Source organism: Rhincodon typus, chromosome 13 (genome assembly GCF_021869965.1).
Source record: "Rhincodon typus isolate 14 chromosome 13, sRhiTyp1.1, whole genome shotgun sequence".
Taxonomy (NCBI): Eukaryota; Metazoa; Chordata; class Chondrichthyes; order Orectolobiformes; family Rhincodontidae; genus Rhincodon; species Rhincodon typus.
In genome coordinates this window covers 63,532,481-63,550,174 of record NC_063344.1, presented here as the reverse complement: position 1 = coordinate 63,550,174, position 17,694 = coordinate 63,532,481, and the positions used below count along the sequence as shown (strand labels likewise).

The 17,694-nt window shown below is 41.1% G+C and overlaps 1 protein-coding gene across 1 annotated transcript in view; it reads left to right on the top strand.

Annotated features, from left to right (window-relative positions):
- Positions 1-17,694, top strand: part of kif1aa (kinesin family member 1Aa) — a 269,784-nt gene that overhangs the window by 212,653 nt on the left and 39,437 nt on the right. Inside the window, exons 34-37 of the mRNA XM_048604503.1 lie at positions 5,133-5,241; positions 5,428-5,494; positions 8,225-8,309; positions 15,449-15,554. Coding sequence (XP_048460460.1) covers positions 5,133-5,241; positions 5,428-5,494; positions 8,225-8,309; positions 15,449-15,554 — 367 coding nt within the window. The remainder of the gene's footprint in view (positions 1-5,132; positions 5,242-5,427; positions 5,495-8,224; positions 8,310-15,448; positions 15,555-17,694) is intronic.

The window sequence follows — 17,694 nt, the reverse complement described above, 5'->3', positions numbered from 1 at the left end:
AATTGCCACCCTGATGCCAAGACGAATGGGAATGCTCTCCCCAACTACTCAATACTAGCCCAATCACACCCCCTTCCTCTCACCAACCCACCGCCAGCCCAATTGCCTTTCCGTTTCTCCTGCATGACACTGTCACCAAGCACAACATTCAACTTTATAAAAGGGGCACCACCAACTCTCGCGCATTAAGGAAATGAGGAGCCGGGGACCCAGCTCAAGCAGGCCTTGCCCTTCCTAGTTGGGATGCATTTTGTTGCCATGTCGTTGCAATAGACAAATAAAATCACCACAACCTCTGAAGCCACATTAAGATAATCCATGGACCTTGCACAGGGACTCACTGAATAGGGATGGTATAAAACTGCACAGGCTGGGAACATCTCTCATCCTGTCTCTGATCTGTTGCCAAAAAATAGCTAGGTGCTAGAGTCATGTGAAAGCAACTGGTACCAGTGACATTAAACCAAAGCAAGAGCCTTCAGGACAGGAGGGGAAACATGAAAACGAGCATGCAGAGAACGGTTTGTATTCAACAGGATGTATTTGAATTCGTAGATGAGTTTCTACGTGTCAGAACTTTCAGAAACAGGCATACAGTTTCTTAATAATATCAAAAGGAAACATTAGACATTTCAGAATATTACAGTTCCTCCACCCACCTCACCATCCTTATCTCCCACGTTATATGAGTAGATAATTTTATTCCCAACCCCTCTAAACTAACCTGATAGCTATTGTCACTACTGTATTATTGCATAAATTCCAGAGGAGACAGGCAATGTATCTTTAAGACAGGTGGCACCATGACTTTTGATGTTCCAGTATAAACTACCCATTTCAATGTCAATAGCCATTCTTGTTGGAACAGCAGCAGTAATCACAGTAATAGTCAACAAGCATCGAACCTGGGCTAAGTCTGAGATACTACTACAGTGTAAGTAATTAGTGTTGTTAATAAACTTTCTCAACAAGAACCTAATCTTTGTGGTATATGTTGCATGGGCTAATGCGTAGGGAAGTACAACAGTCCATATTTTACTGGCAGTGGTAATTGACTCCAGAAACTGCCTGAGTCTGTCTACATCGACCTGGCTTAACCATTATTCTCAAGTTCTCTACGTTATCTTGGTGCCAGTGTTTAATGTCAATCTCTGTATCTCACTTGTACAATAACAATCAACTGCAGGCTCTTGAAATTCCACTCACCTTGGTCTTCATGTACCTCAGCATCATCAGCTCCCCTGATGGTCATTGTTCCACTTCCTCCTGTCTCTGCCCCATCTTTAGGATACATGTTCAACCAACAATAAAGAAGTGTGTTTATATATAATTTTTTTTCAAATGCTGCAATTATTTAATTAGAGTTGGTCAAATAAAGCATAGCCAAATGCACACTGATGTTCCCTCACACTAGACTCACAGATACATAGATACTTGATAAGGTACAGTCCTTAAACTTGGAACTCTTACTATGTAATGGGTTCCTTTATTCTCAAAGAGCTCAGAACACATTTGTAGCAGTGAAGAATTTTTTTTAATGAAAGGACCAGTCAGAATGCAACCAACCTTAATCTGTAGTGGCTTGCAGTGTATGACAGAAATGCCTCAGGAAAGAGGTCCTCAGCTCCTGGTCACTTGTGGGAATAATCAGTGTCTCACTTTCTTATTTATAGATAATGTCTTAGGATCATGGAGCTCAGAAGAGACCATTCCACCCATTGTATCAGACCTAGATCTTTGAAAGATCTATCAAATTGGTGTCAGACCTTGACCTTTTTCCATTTTTGTCTGACTTTTAAGAATATAGCCCTTTCAGACAGTGCATTGCAGATTGTAACAGCTTAAAGAAAATTTTCCTTATTGCCGCTTTGATTCTTTTGTGAATTATCTTAATGATGCGGACTCTGGTTACTGACCTACCAGCTAGTGAATAATTGTTCTTCATCCAGATGTTACTGGGATAGGTGGAGGTATGTTCACCTGTTCCAGATGTGAAAATAACTATTTTCATGTCTGGTGCAAAGCTGGGGATTTGTGTTTGATGAGAAATTCCTTTTACACTGAGATAGGTCGAGGTACTTGAAGCTTCATGCTTTAGTGTTTTAATTTGTTGTACCTATTTCTCAATATACTTCATTAATTAATGTGTTATCCTCTCCTTGTCAGAACCCATGTGATTCTCATATTTCTATTGTTTTCTTTTTGTCCTTCATCTCTCACACATGGCAGAGAATGAGAAAGCAATTGTTTTGATTAAGCACCTGATGCCCGATGGGTTGAATCTCCCATTCCTGGACTCGCTGTCCATGCACGCCATGTCTGCGGCTAGCGTCGCTACTTCCTACCTCTCCGAGGACAACGTCCATGACCCCTTACCCTTTCCTTCTTCCCCTGGTTGTGCTGTCAGGAAAGCCCAGATGCATGGTTCGTAATCCTGAATTCTAGTGGAAAGTTTGTTTCATTGGATACTTCACTGCTTTCAGCTCCCCATGTAATCGGCTGATTCATCTTCCAGTCCCCAAACAATTGGTATAACACCCATAGGGCTGGATATTTCAACCCGACCAACCCATTGGGTTGCTTCAATCCCACTCCTATTACAACTGGACATTTCACTTCCAAAGCCTACCATGCATTTTGTTAAGGAGTTTCCTAGTCCTCAGTCAACACTTCACCCTCACCAATAAATTCTTACAGAAGTAGACAATTCATCTTTCAATTTCCATACATTTGATACTTTAATCCCTGCTTCAAATAAGCACCTTCCCGTCCCTATACAGGTAGATATTTGTTTCTCCTCTGCACTCTGCATATAATTGAGTAATTTCTCTCAATCTGTGTTTGATTGTGAAATGTACCTCCCAAATGTGCTTGGGCAATTCTTCTTCCCCCACATCATACAATTGGATGGTTTCCCCCAGGACAGTATGACATTGTATCAAGACTCTGCAGCTGTCTTGGCTTTTTCCACTTGGTTACATATTTATCCATCCCCTAAAGCCTCATTACTGGGGTTCTAAATGAAAATTAATGTGATGCCAGTGGAACATCATTAGCTTATCTCCTGCATCCTTCCTGATGCAGAAATCTATTACCTGCTCCCAGAGACTGGACTATGAGTAATTATCGCCATATCTCTTTGCTGCTTATGGTGTCGTACCCAATTCAAAGCCACTTTCCATGAGTGACAGTCGTGTGTCATTATTTAGCCCTGTCTCCTTGTGACTTGGCTCAGCAATATAAACAAAAGTGGACAAGTGTGCGCAATATTTCACTAAATTGAAAATTGGTGGAGCTGTCAGGTAGCTTTGATGATATGACAGTCTGATGCCAATGTTGTGGAATCTTCATTTAAATTTTAATGTGGAAAAGCCTCGGTCGAGAACCAAGGGTTAAATTCCACAAGGCCCCAGTTGGAAATGGAAGAGCAAAGATTAATTGGCAATGAGATCATGTCAATCTTTCCCTTTAGAAGTATATCGAAAGAGGTGAGACTGGGTTTGGTATTCCCATCTGGTTTACAATACAAGATAATTGTTCTATTTTATGAACCGTTGCATTTTTTAAGACAACACACACTTGGCCCATTTCTGTTGTTGCAGTGTGCTCTGTATCTTTAGCCATAATTCCCCTCTGCATGTCTGCAGTGTTTTGTTACTTTGTGTGTTTATTTCATTTAGGAGATTGAGTTTTTAATTTAATCTCAAGCAGATTTTTCAAGGCAGAATTGTCAAAGGAAAGCTTACCTTCTAGCTTGCATCTCTTTCAGCCCAGTGCATTTAATCTGAAAACTGTCAGATAGTCCAGGAAAAAGTCTGTCTCCTTGGGCCAGCTAATTACTATCATTCTCAACACAAATACAAAAAAAAAATCACAAGTAAAACCGCTCAGATGTCAGGAATAGCTTTATTACTGGAATTTAGCCCTTAATGCCTAAATTAAACATCTAAGGACAACCTTAAGTATAGACAAGATTAAATCTATTTCCATTTGCTTTCACATTTTCACTATTTTTGTTTTTAACTTTAAAGCTTGCTGATTTACTCTGGCTCCATTGTAACTGTTTACCATTTTCCTCCTACATTTCTTCACCCATTTTAGGGCAACTTCTGAAATTTGATATAGTCAATATGTTGTTGTGGATAAATTTGTCATTTTGAACAATGCTGAAGCCATAAGAGTCTGTATTGCTGTCCACAGTCTTAGGACGTAATGGTTCAGACATCCTTTGAACTGTAACCCAGTAAACCCAGCATCTCTGATAGAAGAAAGGAGACCCTGTAAAAAGGATTCACATAGTAGCAGCACCAACACAACTAGAAAAACATGGAAGAGGCTCTGCCAAGTGACAAATCATTCTCATGATTCTCATATTGCTCACATTTACACATTAACACAAAGCCGTATGAATATGGGTTGCTTTGACAGTTGTGTGCCCTGTTCTATGAAATGTGCAGTGACTTTCAGGTGTGCCCTGTAATTTCAGGTATATCCAGTCCCCAGATCAGTCCTGTCCCCCAGGTGTATCCAGTCCCCCAGGTGTATCTGATACCCCAGGTCTATCCTGTCGCCCGGGTGTATCCTGTCCCCCAGGTCTATTTTGTCCCCAGGTGTATCCGGTCCCCCAGGTCAGTCCTGTCCCCCAGGTCAGTTCTGTCCCCCAGGTGTATCTGGTCCCCCAGGTCCATCCGGTCCCCCAGGTCAGTCCTGTCCCCCAGGTCAGTCCTGTTCCCCAGGTTTATCCTGTCCCCCAGTTGTGTCCTGTCCCCCAGGTCTATCCTGTACCCCAGCTGTGTCCTGTCCCCCAGGTCTATCCTGCCCCCCAGCTGTGTCCTATCCCCAGGTATAGCCTGTCCTCCAGGCATATTTTTTTCATTGTTTCTTTTCTTCACCTGCGTTGCCATGTCCTGTTGTTTACACCTTGAAAAAATATTTATTGCATGATGATGTTTGGATCTGACACAAACTGAAGTTTGAAAAATGCTAATACGTTAGATATCCGCCATTTGACACTGCGCCAGGTTTTGGAACACATAATGCTGCAAGTTTATTGTAGAACTAATTACGAAGTTTGGGTTCACACTCAAGGCTTCTCCCAGTGGCCTAGTCTAATAGTATATTGTTTTTAACAGTACCAGCTACCAAGTTAAACACCATGAACCGACCCACTGCAGGACAGTGCCAGGGCAAGTATGACTTGTTGGTCTTCTTCGAAATCTGTGAGCTGGAGGCTACTGGAGAGTAAGTATCTGCTTTTGCAACATTACTTGAATGAAAGGCCAGCCCATGCCGAGCCCAAGTTCAAACAATAAAAGACATTCATGATTCATTTCCTAAAGATCCACGTCTTCCTATTGTTTGATCTGAGGAGGCAGCACAGGGAATATTGCTGCATGATGTGACCATCTCTCTTCCTTTCTTTCTCAGGTATATCCCTGCCGTTGTTGACCACAGAGGTGGAATGCCATGTCATGGAACTTTCCTACTGCACCAGGTACTGCAATGTAACCAATTTGCAGACAATTAGAGCTCACATCTGTGTTGTTGTCAAAGCTTCCTTTAAAGAAATTGATTTGTTCGTTTACATAGCTCCCTTTCAACAAGTCTCAACTTTCTGTAAAATTCAAGACCAATGTTTACCACACGCCTTGCATATTCTGTCAGACATAACATAGCTCAAGATCTTCTCAGTGGCCTGTGTGTCCTATAAGTCCAGGAAAGTGGCTATACTTTTCACTATCAAAGAATACAATAATGTTAAACAGAAATATAGTGTGAATGGATCTCCTCTGTTTTGCAATATTCCCTAAATAAAACCCCATCTAAGCATTAAAATTGTTCTAGCCCCTCACACATTCCCAGAGAGCAGTGGGGCAAACTTGTCAGATAAATATTCCCTTCTGACTTGTAGCCTTTGGTTTCTATCTCTCTTTCTCACTCTCTCCTTTCCAACCCATCATCGTTCCCAGATTTGACGATCAATGCTCTCTGTCCTCCGGTCTTGTTCCAAGCTCAAGCGTGAACAGCCAAGGTCTTTTCCCCAGGGTACAGGAGTCCAAAACTAGAGGGCATTGGTTTGAGATGAGAGGGGAAAGATTTAAAAGGTACTTAAGGGGTAATTTTTCACGCAGAGAATGGTGCCTGTATGGAATAAGCTGCCAGAAGAAGTATTGGAGGCTGGTAAAATTACAACATTTAAAAGGCATCTGGATGGGTACATGAATAGGAAGAGGTTAGAGGGATATGGGCCAAGATGTTGGCAAATGGGACTAGCTTAATTTAGGATTTCTGGGTGGTGTGGATGAGTTGGATCAAAGGGTCTATTTCCGTGCTATACATCTCTATGGCTCTAGAGGCATCATCCTACAAACTCATCTTTCCGACATCCTCGCTGCAGTGGGATTTGAGAGGAGTGCAAGGTGCTAGTTAGTTAAGTTGATCATGCTTCTCCTCATCCCTCTCCCTGGGCAGATCCATCTTTATTATTGCTGCTACCTGTGACCACGCTGCAAAGTACGCTCACCATGTTGATGAACAGTAATGTAGGATAAATGAAAGGTGCAATGTGGATTTGGTCCCATGATGTATCAACAATCATGCATAGTGTGAAAGGAAGTTCATTGGACGCATTGACTTTGTGTACTGTAGTAAATGAGAGTTATATTATTGAGAGAGAAACAAGATGACTATAACCTCATGACAGCCATATCTTAATAATAGGAGCTTCTGGATTTCAGTAGCTTCAGAAGATTAACTAACAACCATCCTTGCATGCATTCTGATATTTAGAGGCTAAATTTTACTAATTTGAGCCCGTAGTTCAGTGATTTATCCAATGACAATACATGCTGTGGACCAAAGTGCTGACTGCTGTCTCCAAGTTTCATAATGTACCCCTGAGCGGGGTCACAAGGTGAGTTTCTGTGATTGTGATAGGCAGCAATAGTTGCCTTGGACCTTTGACTGAGTGTTCACAGCTGGGAAGTCTTTTAAATCCTTGCTGTTTTTTAATGGTGTACATAATCTAAGGGACTAATGTTTGAGTCCTGATTCCTGCACCAAAATATGCCAGTGAGAAAGGTAAGGTTTTAGAAGTCTGCATGGACTTGCAGGTTCCAGCAGCTCCCCTTCCCTGACCCTCAGTTCCCTCACTGAGGGGTCAATGGCAATAGTCAAGCCCAAAGTGGGATCACACCGGGAAAAAGTTCAGGAAGCACAGGTGGACCATAAGTGTTTATTAATACAATGACATCATAACATTGTAACAAATAGCATTGCATCACTTTGCAATCGAAACTATCTCTGGTTGTCCTAATCTTTCAAAGACTCATAGAGTCACACAGCACGCAAACATTTAAGCGACTCTTGGATAGGCACATGGATGATAGTAAAATGTAGGGTATGCAGGGTAGTTTGATCTTAGAGTAGGAAAATAGATTGGCACAACATCCTGGGCCAAAGGGCCTGTACTGTGCTGTACTGTTCTATGTTCTATGTTCTAAACAGACCCTTTGGTCCACCTTGTCCATGCCGACTAGGTTTCCCAAACTAAACTAGTCCCATTTACCTCTGCTTGGCACAAATCCCTCTCAACTTTTCTCATTCATGTGCCTGTACAAATATCTTTTAAATGTTGTAACTGCACCTGCATCGACTGTTTCCTCTGCCAAAACATTCTACATATGAACCACCCTCTGTATGAAAATGTTCTCCCTCAGGTCCTTTTTAAATCTTTCTCCTGTCACTTTAAAATTATGCCCCCTGGTTTTGAACTCCTCTACTCTAGGGAAAATACCTTCGCTATTCACCTTATCTCTGCCCCTCATGATTTTATAAACCTCTATAAGTTGACCCTTAACTTCCTATGGTCCAGTGGAAAAAAGTCCCACCCTATCTTACCTTTTCATTATAACTCAAATCTTCTGGTCCTGGTAATATCCTTATAAACCCTTTCTACACCCTTCTCAATTTAATAATATCCTTCCTATAGCAGGGTGACCAGAACTGTTTTACTCAGCAAAGCTTCAACATAGATGTAGCACTTCAAGTACCTTGAAGGACAGCTAGAGATTCTTTTGATATGGTCCCTCCATTGACAACTTGAATTTTTGTACACGGGCCCCAGTAATGTTGGAGAATGTCTTAGATCAGTCTCTCCTCACGTAGTATTGCAATTATGTGAGACTGGTTCCTGATAAAGGTCTTTATTTTTGGATTTTGATAGGGAATTCAGAGACGGATTACAATTACCATTGTACATGAGACAGGAAATGACATACGTTGGAAGGAAGTGCGAGAATTGGTGGTTGGTAAGTCTGTGGAAAATGAATTGATGTCACTGTTTCTGTTTGTATACCCTACGATGATGTTTCAAAAAAAAAACCCAGAAGCTGCAGCATTGTTCATTCACTACAATTTCAATTTTCAAAGGATCAATAGCTGATGGGAAATGGCCCCTGTGGGCCAGCATCAATAAAGCATCCTAAGAAAGGGAGTGGGTTCCAGGTCCGTGGTGAAAAGATGAAATTGCAGGCTTAATGTTTGTCAACAGCCACTCACTGGTGGAGGCCACCATTCTATTTCAAGCTCTGGCATTACAATGAGGTTTCCACCAACTGACCCATTGTAAATTTCCATCCCCATTCCTACGCTGTCAAAGCAGAAATGGTACAATTAGAAATCCATCAATCTTTCTGATCAGCTGTGGAGGGTAAATGATATAGTGCGACATAATGAGATTCATGTAAATCATGTTGGTGGTAACTGTTCACATGTCTCTGACATTCGTGAGCATGTGAAGGGAAAGGTCTGAGGCACTACACTAGAGAGCTGTACTTGATGTTATCATCTAATCAGTCTGAAGGAATGCTGAATCCTAATGAAACAAAAGGGATAGGTGATGAATAAATTTATAAAGAATTAATTGGAGGAAAATTGGTTGTGTAAACATAGGGAGCTGGTTATCAATGGTAGTCAGTTTTGTGAAGTCTGGTTATTGAAATAAAGCTCTCGCTAAAAGTGTGGACTTGGACTCTATTCAAAGACATTTACCTTCTAGTGTATAGTACTTGAAAACTTATGTAAATAGATTAATTTTATAGGACATAAGGAGTTAAAGAACCTTATTTAGAGATAATGTTCAAACAACCTCAGGACAGACTAGATGCAGACAACTACCACCAAGAGATACTCAGACTGATATCGCACTGTGCAGGTAGCAGGACTGGCCTAAAGCACAAGATAAATGCATGGTAGCAGCTGAAATAACTCCACAGACGCCGGTATCTTATCACCAAGTCACCCTTTATTTACACGTGCATACTACTTGACACTGGTCTGGCTTCCTCAGAGCCAGCTCTCAGAGTGAACAGAACCTCTGACACTCCTGTTTATATCTGTCAGCCAGGGCTCCCTGATTGGACCATATTAATAGCCCCAATCAGGGGACTCCTATTCAATGAGGTCCACCTAGCTGACCTCGTTACAAGTAACAAACAAAACCTCCAGATCCAGAATCTGAAGTTAGACCAAAGTCCAAAAGGACACAGCTGAAAAGTGAAGACTCTGAAGATAGGTGAGGAACTTGGAAGCATTTTGCAGCTGAGAAATAAAGCAGGATGCCTCCGAAGAGCAGGGCAACGTCTCAGAAGACTTCAAGAGAAAAGCTGGGAAAGAAAAACATTTCAAAGGGAGAGAAAAAAAACCTCCAAAGACTTCGATTAAAGGGCTACAGGTCAGAAAGAAATGGATAAAGGATGGATAAAGAATCTGGGAAGACTTTGAAGCCTGGCCACAAGCTGTCAATAGTCTGGAGTGGTAAAACTCTTGGTAGGAATTCTTCAACAAGAAGAAGGAAAACCGCAAGAACTCAACCAGGTCAGTGATAAATATAGTAGTCCATAGAGATGGCAGCTCCAGTAGAGCCTTTGTTAATGTTTCAACCATTTCATAATTGATTGATGATTGATTGATTTTATTGTCATGCTACTGAAATGCATTAAAAAGTTTTGTTTATGAGTGGTACAGACAGATAACAGTAAGCAAAGGATGTACAGATCAAAAAGACCTAGAGGCATACAGGTTACATTTCAGGTTACATTATTTGAGGCTAGAGTCCATTCGACAGTCTGATCATAGCCAGAAAGAAGCTGTTCCTGAACCTGTCTGTGCGTGTGTTCAGGCTTCTGTATCTTCTACCTGATGGAAGAGGTTGTAGGAGATCATTATCAGGGTACGATGGGTTTTTGATGATGGTGGCCACTTTTCCACAGCAGCGAGCCATGTAAATGGAGTCCATGGATGGAAGGTTGGCTTCCATCATGGTCTGGGCTGTGTTCACAACCTTCTGTAGTTTCTTACGATCCTGGGCAGAGCAGTTGCCACACCAGGCCATTATGCACCCGGACAGTATGCTTTCAGTGGTGCATCTGTGGAAGTTGGTGAGGGACCTTATGGACATGCCAAATTTCCTGAGTTGCCTGAGGAAGAGGAGGCGTTGTTGTGCCTTCTTGACTGTTGCATTTACGCGGGAAGTCCAGGACAGGTCGTCGGTTATCGTCACTCTGAGGAACTTGATGCTCTTCACTCTCTCAACCTCAGTTCTGTTCATGTAGATGGGGGTGTGTTATCCACCTTTCTTTCTCAAGTCGATGATCAGTTCTTTAGTTTTGCTGACATTGAGAAGCAGATTGTTTTCATTGCACCATGTGACCAAGCCCTCTATCTACCTTCGGTATTTTAACTTGTCATTATTAGATATCCGTCCCACTACAGTGGTGTTGTCAATGAACTTGTAGCTGGCGTTCATTTGGAAGTCGGCAACACAGTCATAGGTGTACAGGGAGTACAGTACGGGGCTGAGGACACATCCTTGGGGATCTCCAGTATTGAGTGTGATTGTGGAGGAGGTGCAGTTACCTATCCTCACTGATTGCGGCCTATGGGTCAGAAAGCTGAGGATCCAATTGCAGAGGATGGAGCCGAGATCAAGGTCACTCATTTTTAAGAGCGGTCCAGAGAGAATAATGGTTTTGAAGGCAGAGCTGTAGTCAATAAGCAGGAGTCTGATGTAGGTGTCTTTGTTGTCTAGATGTTCCAGGGATGAGTGCAGAGCTAGGGATATGGCATCCTCTGTGGACCTGTTAATGCAGAAGATCCAGAAAGGATCCACAAGTGGGAACTCTGGAAGCAGCAGTTTCTGGAGTATGATGCATTGATTAAAGCATTTGATGCACAACTTTAGCACTGGGTGGAAAAGAATGAGATTTAATCAGCAATGATAGCATTATGTGGAATCAATAGAAGCCCTTTTATTGGATTTTTATCATTTCTAGTAGCATGTTGCAAGTACAGAGAGATGAATTAATTAGAGATTACAGTCAGTGTGAGGGATGAGAAGTTATCAGCCTTTCTTCAGTCCAAAGAGGATTTAACATTGAAACAGGAAATCCAATTCACTTCCCAGGCAGAAACAGTTCACAGCATCGGTCAGAATTGTGTCAGTAAACACCAAGGGGGTTCTTCTGACATAGTCCTCACCCTCCCAAAGCCTAGCATGGTTCCAAGAGAACAGAAATTAACATCATCAACCATATTAGATGGTACAAAACATGGTACTAAACAGAATCACAAGCACAATGAATCTACAGCAGGGCAGCTGAGTGCTATAAGTAGGGTCAGCTGAGATACATTAGGAAATATTATAAGTTAAAAGCATTTTCACTACCTCAAAAACAAAGATACTGGAAAAGGCAAAATTTGTAGGGAAATGCAACACGGAAGTAGCTCAAAAATTTAAAGATTCAGAACAAAAAGTATTTTAGGGCAAGTCAAAGAGAGTCAAAGCAGATTCTGGGCTATGGGCTTGAAGGTCTTTGAAACAGAGTTTAAACTCAACACAAGAACAACAGTTTCAATACTGGGCAGAGAGTTTGCAAGGATTGAAGTCTAAGACAGACAGACCAGTAAACATAAAGCTCCAAAGTCCAGGAGAAATAGATCTTCAGTTGTGTAGGCAGATAACCATGCAGTTTAGTCACGGAGGATGAAATGTCAGTGAAATATTATATCTTACTGAGGAGCTGATTTATTCATCTAGGCCCCTAAGGGAAAGGTACTTCAGAATGAAGTTAGAAAGTATTTCAGCAAGAATTTCCAATGCTATTTAAAAGTTAAGGTAAATTGAATCTAGATTTTCTCATTTTTTTCCAAAAAGATGCTAAACCTATCAGCTTGTACACTCTCAGAAATGTCCTCATCCTTTAATGGGAAAATTAAAATTTCAATTGGACTTCATGATTGAAAGTAGGGGTCATATTGTCAGTGACAGAAGGGATACAATGGTGCTCTGAGATAATAACTATTGACAAAGGCAAATGGAGAACTAACATGTTGTGTGTGTCACCCAATAAAACAAAAGATTCAGAGGGAAAAGTCCATCCTATTTCATCTGTTGGTGATAGCATGACAAAATTAGCAACAAGCAAGCTTTTTCTGAAACTGATTGGCACTGTAGGTTTTGATAGATACCCTTACACCAAAAGTCAACAATGCTGACTATACTTCAGAACATAGGAACAGTAGTATGCCTTTCAGTTCCTCAAGCCTGTTTCACCATTCAACAATATCATGGCTGATCTATGTCCTAACTCCATATACCTGCCTTTGGCCCATATCCCTTAATATCTTCACTGAAAAAAAATGTATCGATCTCAAATTTAAAATTAACCACTGATCCATCATCCACTGCTGTGCGTGGAAGAGAATTCCAAACCTCTACCACACTTTGTGTGTTGAACTGCTTCCTGACATCTCTCCTGAATGGTCTGGCCCCTAATTCTCGGACTATGCTGCCTAGTTCTAGAATTCCCATCAGTGGAAATAGTTTACCTTTATCCATCCCGTCTTTCCCTGTTAATATCTTGAAGACTTTGATCAGATCACCACTTAAACCTTTAAATTCTGGAGAAAACAGACCTAATTTTTTAATCTCTCCTCATAACCTAACCCTTGAAGTCCAGGTATCATTCTTGTAAACTTATATTTACATCATTTGGACGGTGTTACTTCAAACATCTAGCATTTGGGATCATGTCTGTGCCAGAGATGTTCTGAAGGACAAGATCTACAATCCTGGAAGGGAAATAGCAAACCATTTGCCATTTGTCTGTCATCCTCACACATAGCAAAACAAGGAAAGAACCTGACCAGAGGAACAGAAACGTGTCAAAGACACCACAGAATGCAGGCCTTTCACTAAATGACAAAGTGCTATTCTCAAGAGCAATGGTTACATTCCTAGGGTACATTATTCAATATAAAGGTAAAGCAATGGATCTGAGGAAGAAGGGTGCTATCAATGAATTTCCAGTGCGGAAATGTGTAGACAGTACTTCTTAAGCACAATGAATCACATCAGAAACTTATCTCCTACTGGACCAACAATTAATCTTCTGAAGAAAGGCCAGCGGTAATATTGAAGTCAGAGCAGCATCAGCTTTTATAATGATTAAGGAGAAGCTACTTTCTACTAACTGTCTAGCAAATTACATTCCAGGTAGGTTTATTCACTATAGTGATTGTGGATGCTTCATTCACAGGGCTAGGGGCAGTTCTTAATCAAGTGCAAACCAATGGAACTCATAAACCTGTAGAGAGCATTGATGGGAACTGAACAGAGGAACACAATCATAGAGAAGGAAATATTAGCAGTTACATGGGGTTATGAAAAAACAACCTCATGGGACCAAAATTCCAGGTCAAAATGAACCATAAACCTTTGGCCATTTTTTTGGGGGAACTGAAACAAATCTCAAACATGCCTCAATTTGTATAAAGATTCAGGATAAGGCTGACGAGATACAAGTATGTAATAGTCAGACGCAAATGATGGCAGATACCTGCTTGAGAGCAGCATTGCATTTGGCAGAAAAGAATCTTATCCTATGGCAGTAATCAACACTTCTCCAGCAACTGAAGGAAAACTCTGATAAAGTTGTGCAGCTCACAAGGAGTGGCCAAAAGGTGGTCGAAATATAATCCAGCAGACCAAGTGCTGAAAAGGTACCATGAACAGAAACAACACAACAGTGGAAAATTGATAGGTGTATAACTATGTTTAATGCAAAGAGAAATCCTGTATAAACTCTACAGAGGCTCTCAAGGTGTCATAAAGTGCAGAGCTGAGTGCGGCAATGTGTGTGGTGGTCGTACATTTTGAGAAATGTGTCACATTACTTTTCAAACATGTGCCATACACAACCAAATACCTATACAGCCAGTGATTTCATCAAGATTTATGAAAAGGCCATGGGAAAGGCTAGCAACGGATTTGTTTGATTTCTAAAGGAAGGTGTATTTAGCACTAATCCCCCACTATCAAAGCTGAGTTGAAGTGATGTGATTAACTTGGTAGGCATAATTGGGAAATTTGCAGGCAGTACAAAAATTGGACGTATGGTTGATAGTGAAGAGAATGGCTGTCAACCAGTGTACTGTTAATGATTTGGTTGAGTGGGTGGGAAAGTTGCAAATTGAATTCAATCCAGAGAAGTGTGAGCTTATACATTTGAGGGGGGCAAGGAATACACAATAAACTGTAGGGCATTTGGAGATATAGAGGAAGTGAGAGACCTTTGAATGCGTGCCCACAGGTCCCTGAAGGTGGCAGGATAGGTAGTTAAGGTGATAAAGAAGGCATATAGGATGTTTCCCTTCATTGGGCAAGGTATTGAGTGCAAAAGAAGGATACAATGCTAGAACAAAATAGACAGTGTTTAGACCAGTTTTGTGTATTTTTGGTCACCACATTACAGGAAGGACATTATTGCTCTGGAGAGAGTACAGAAGAGATTTACATCAGTAGTCTGGTGAAGAGTCATCTAGACTCAAAACATTAACTTGCTTTTTATCCATGGATGCTGCCTGATCCATTGAGAACTCCAGCATTTTTTTTTGTTTTCTTTACAAGAATACTGCCAGGCTTTGAAAATTGTAAGTATGAAGAAAGATTGGATAGGCTAGGGCTACTTTCCTTCGAACAGAGAAGGCTGAAGGGTGATTTAATTGAAGTGTACAAAGTAACAAGGGGTTTGGAGAGAATGGACAGGGAAGACCTGTTTCACCTCGAAAAAGTGTCAATTACCAGGGGACACAAATTTAAAGTGATTGGTATGAGGATTAGAGAGAACATAAGGAAAAACATCTTCACCCAGATGGTACTGAGTGTCTGGAATTCACTACCTGGTTTATTGGTTGTGGCAGAAACCCTCAACTCACTTAAGAAGCATTTTGTAGATGGTGCTGCCACTGTGCATGGGTGATAAAGGGAGTGAATGTGGAAGGTGACGCATAGAGTGTCAATCATACGGGATCATTTGTCTCAGATGGCATCAGATTTCTTGAATGTTGTTAGATTCAGTAAAGAGTTTTGAATTGTCTCTATCGATAGGTCGGATCCGGAATACACCAGAGTCAGATGATTCTGTCATTGATCCCAACATCCTGTCCCTGAATATCCTAACTGCTGGCTACACACACCCAACCCTGGAGGATCGGTATGTATTAAACAGCAGAATCACTTGTGCCCACTTTGATACTGCTTAGTTTTTATGAACTGCAAACTGCATAGTATGTTTTGTTAATATTTTTAAATGATTTCCAGATCTCTCCTCTAAATTCTCAGTACTCTCATTTTCAGATTCCTATTCCACAACTGTTTCTTATTTATTCAGGAGTGCAGAATATTTCAATTCTTAGCTGCTTCCAGCACAATTTTGCCTTTTTAATTCAGCAAAAACTGCCCTGACAATGAATAGTTCTCTGAGGTACAAAACAGGTCAAGTCAAGCTACTTCTTCACTGTTGCCACAGACATTTCCAGTTCAGGTACACCACAGGTTAGGTGCAGAGAACAGCTTCCTCTAAGTCCCCCCGAAACCACTTGCAAGTTAGGTACAGCCTAGATTAGCAGCAGGTTAATGCTTGCTCTACACTATTCTAGTAAGTAACTCCAGGTCCAGTCCATCATAAGTTATATACAGAAAAAATCTTCCCCTAATACTCCCCAATTCTTAGATCATGTACAACACAGATTAGATATGAAGTTGCCTGTACACTATTACATCAAACACTCCCAAGTGAGATAAGTCACAGATTAGTGACAGGGTGAAGCTCCCATTGACATTGTTCCATTAAACGCTCCAGTGTTGGGTACAGCATGTGTTTGGAATAACAGAAAACCTGAGGCCAGACCCATGCTATTCCTGACTTAAGAGGGATGGGATAGAGAATCCTGCTTTCTCTCCACAGAGTGCTATATCCTTCAATTGATTATAACTTCACATTGTGAACAGAGATCCATACGCTGCATGAAAGTGAGAGTGTGAAACCATTTAAACTCAATGCTACTTAATACACAAAATAATTAGTGCTATAAATGGAGTTCAAACCATAGTTTAATCTGAATTGTTATCATCTTATGCCTTACCTTTGCTGCTTCTTGTCGTTTTGTAATTTAATCTCTTTGAGTGGTTTGCTATTTAATAGTTGGCTGGATGCTGTCTATTATCCTGCATTTAGTGGACTTAGTTTTCATTGGCTTTTGAAAAAGGTGGAATGTGCTTTTCTTCCTTTTGAGGTGTTTTAAAAACCAGCGTTGTTATTTCACCAATCATACAGAAGGTGATGGAAACAAGGTGGTGGGATTAGGGCAGCAGAAATAACAATTAACACCACCAAATCATATCAACAACTACAATGTAAGTATTGCCATCCCTGTCACCACTACCACACAGGAAAATCTCGAGGCACCAAGTTCAGTTTATTCCACCGATTTAGTCCGCATTGTCATCATACAATTCAATCTTTTCTTTCCATCGTTAAATTGTCTCTTGATCCTAATCTATGCCGCTCCTACAGTACCTTTCCATGCTAACATGTTCCGCAAGTCAGTTCCCACTTGAATGAAAAGGACCCCCTTCCCACTCCTGGCAGATTAATTTTTTCAAAAATACTCACTGAGATTTGAATCTCTTTGCTGTGTCCCAGTAACTGGACATGTCCTTCTCACAGCTTGAGGGACAAGGAAAGACGGTGACAAGCACCAGGCCAAGCATAACCTCCCTACAGAATAATAGTAGAGTCTGTGAGAGAGATTCATGTTGCTTTGCAGCAGCATAGCTATATTCAGTGGGAAGAGCTAAATCATTCCATTGATTTTGTAGACTCTATGATCTGAACCCTTATCGACAAGGTTGCGTACTGTATGCCTCTCCCCTCCCTTACTCCAGAATCATTAAGGAAGTACCAGTAAATGTCATTTTCATTGCAGTGATATTATCTGTTTTCCTCTCTTTCCCTTTCTGAAAATGTACCTCAAGAACTTCTGAATATTGTTCATTATTTCTCATTCTTTGGAGGTTTCACAGAACATTGTGACCACTTCCCCACACCCAGTACATGAGAGTAAAAATAATGAGTAGTAACTGAACTGAAGGAGGTATTGCTTTTATGCCAGGCTTGTTCCGAGCATAAAGGAGGTCATTGCTAGGAGCATTCAAAAGGTGGAGTCAGAATCAGTGGGTCAGACACTGTTCTTTCACACTCTGGGACTGGCTGGGACAGTGGGTCAGACACTGTCCTTTCACACTCTGGGACTGGCTAGGACAGTAGGTCAGACGCTGTCCTTTCAAACTCT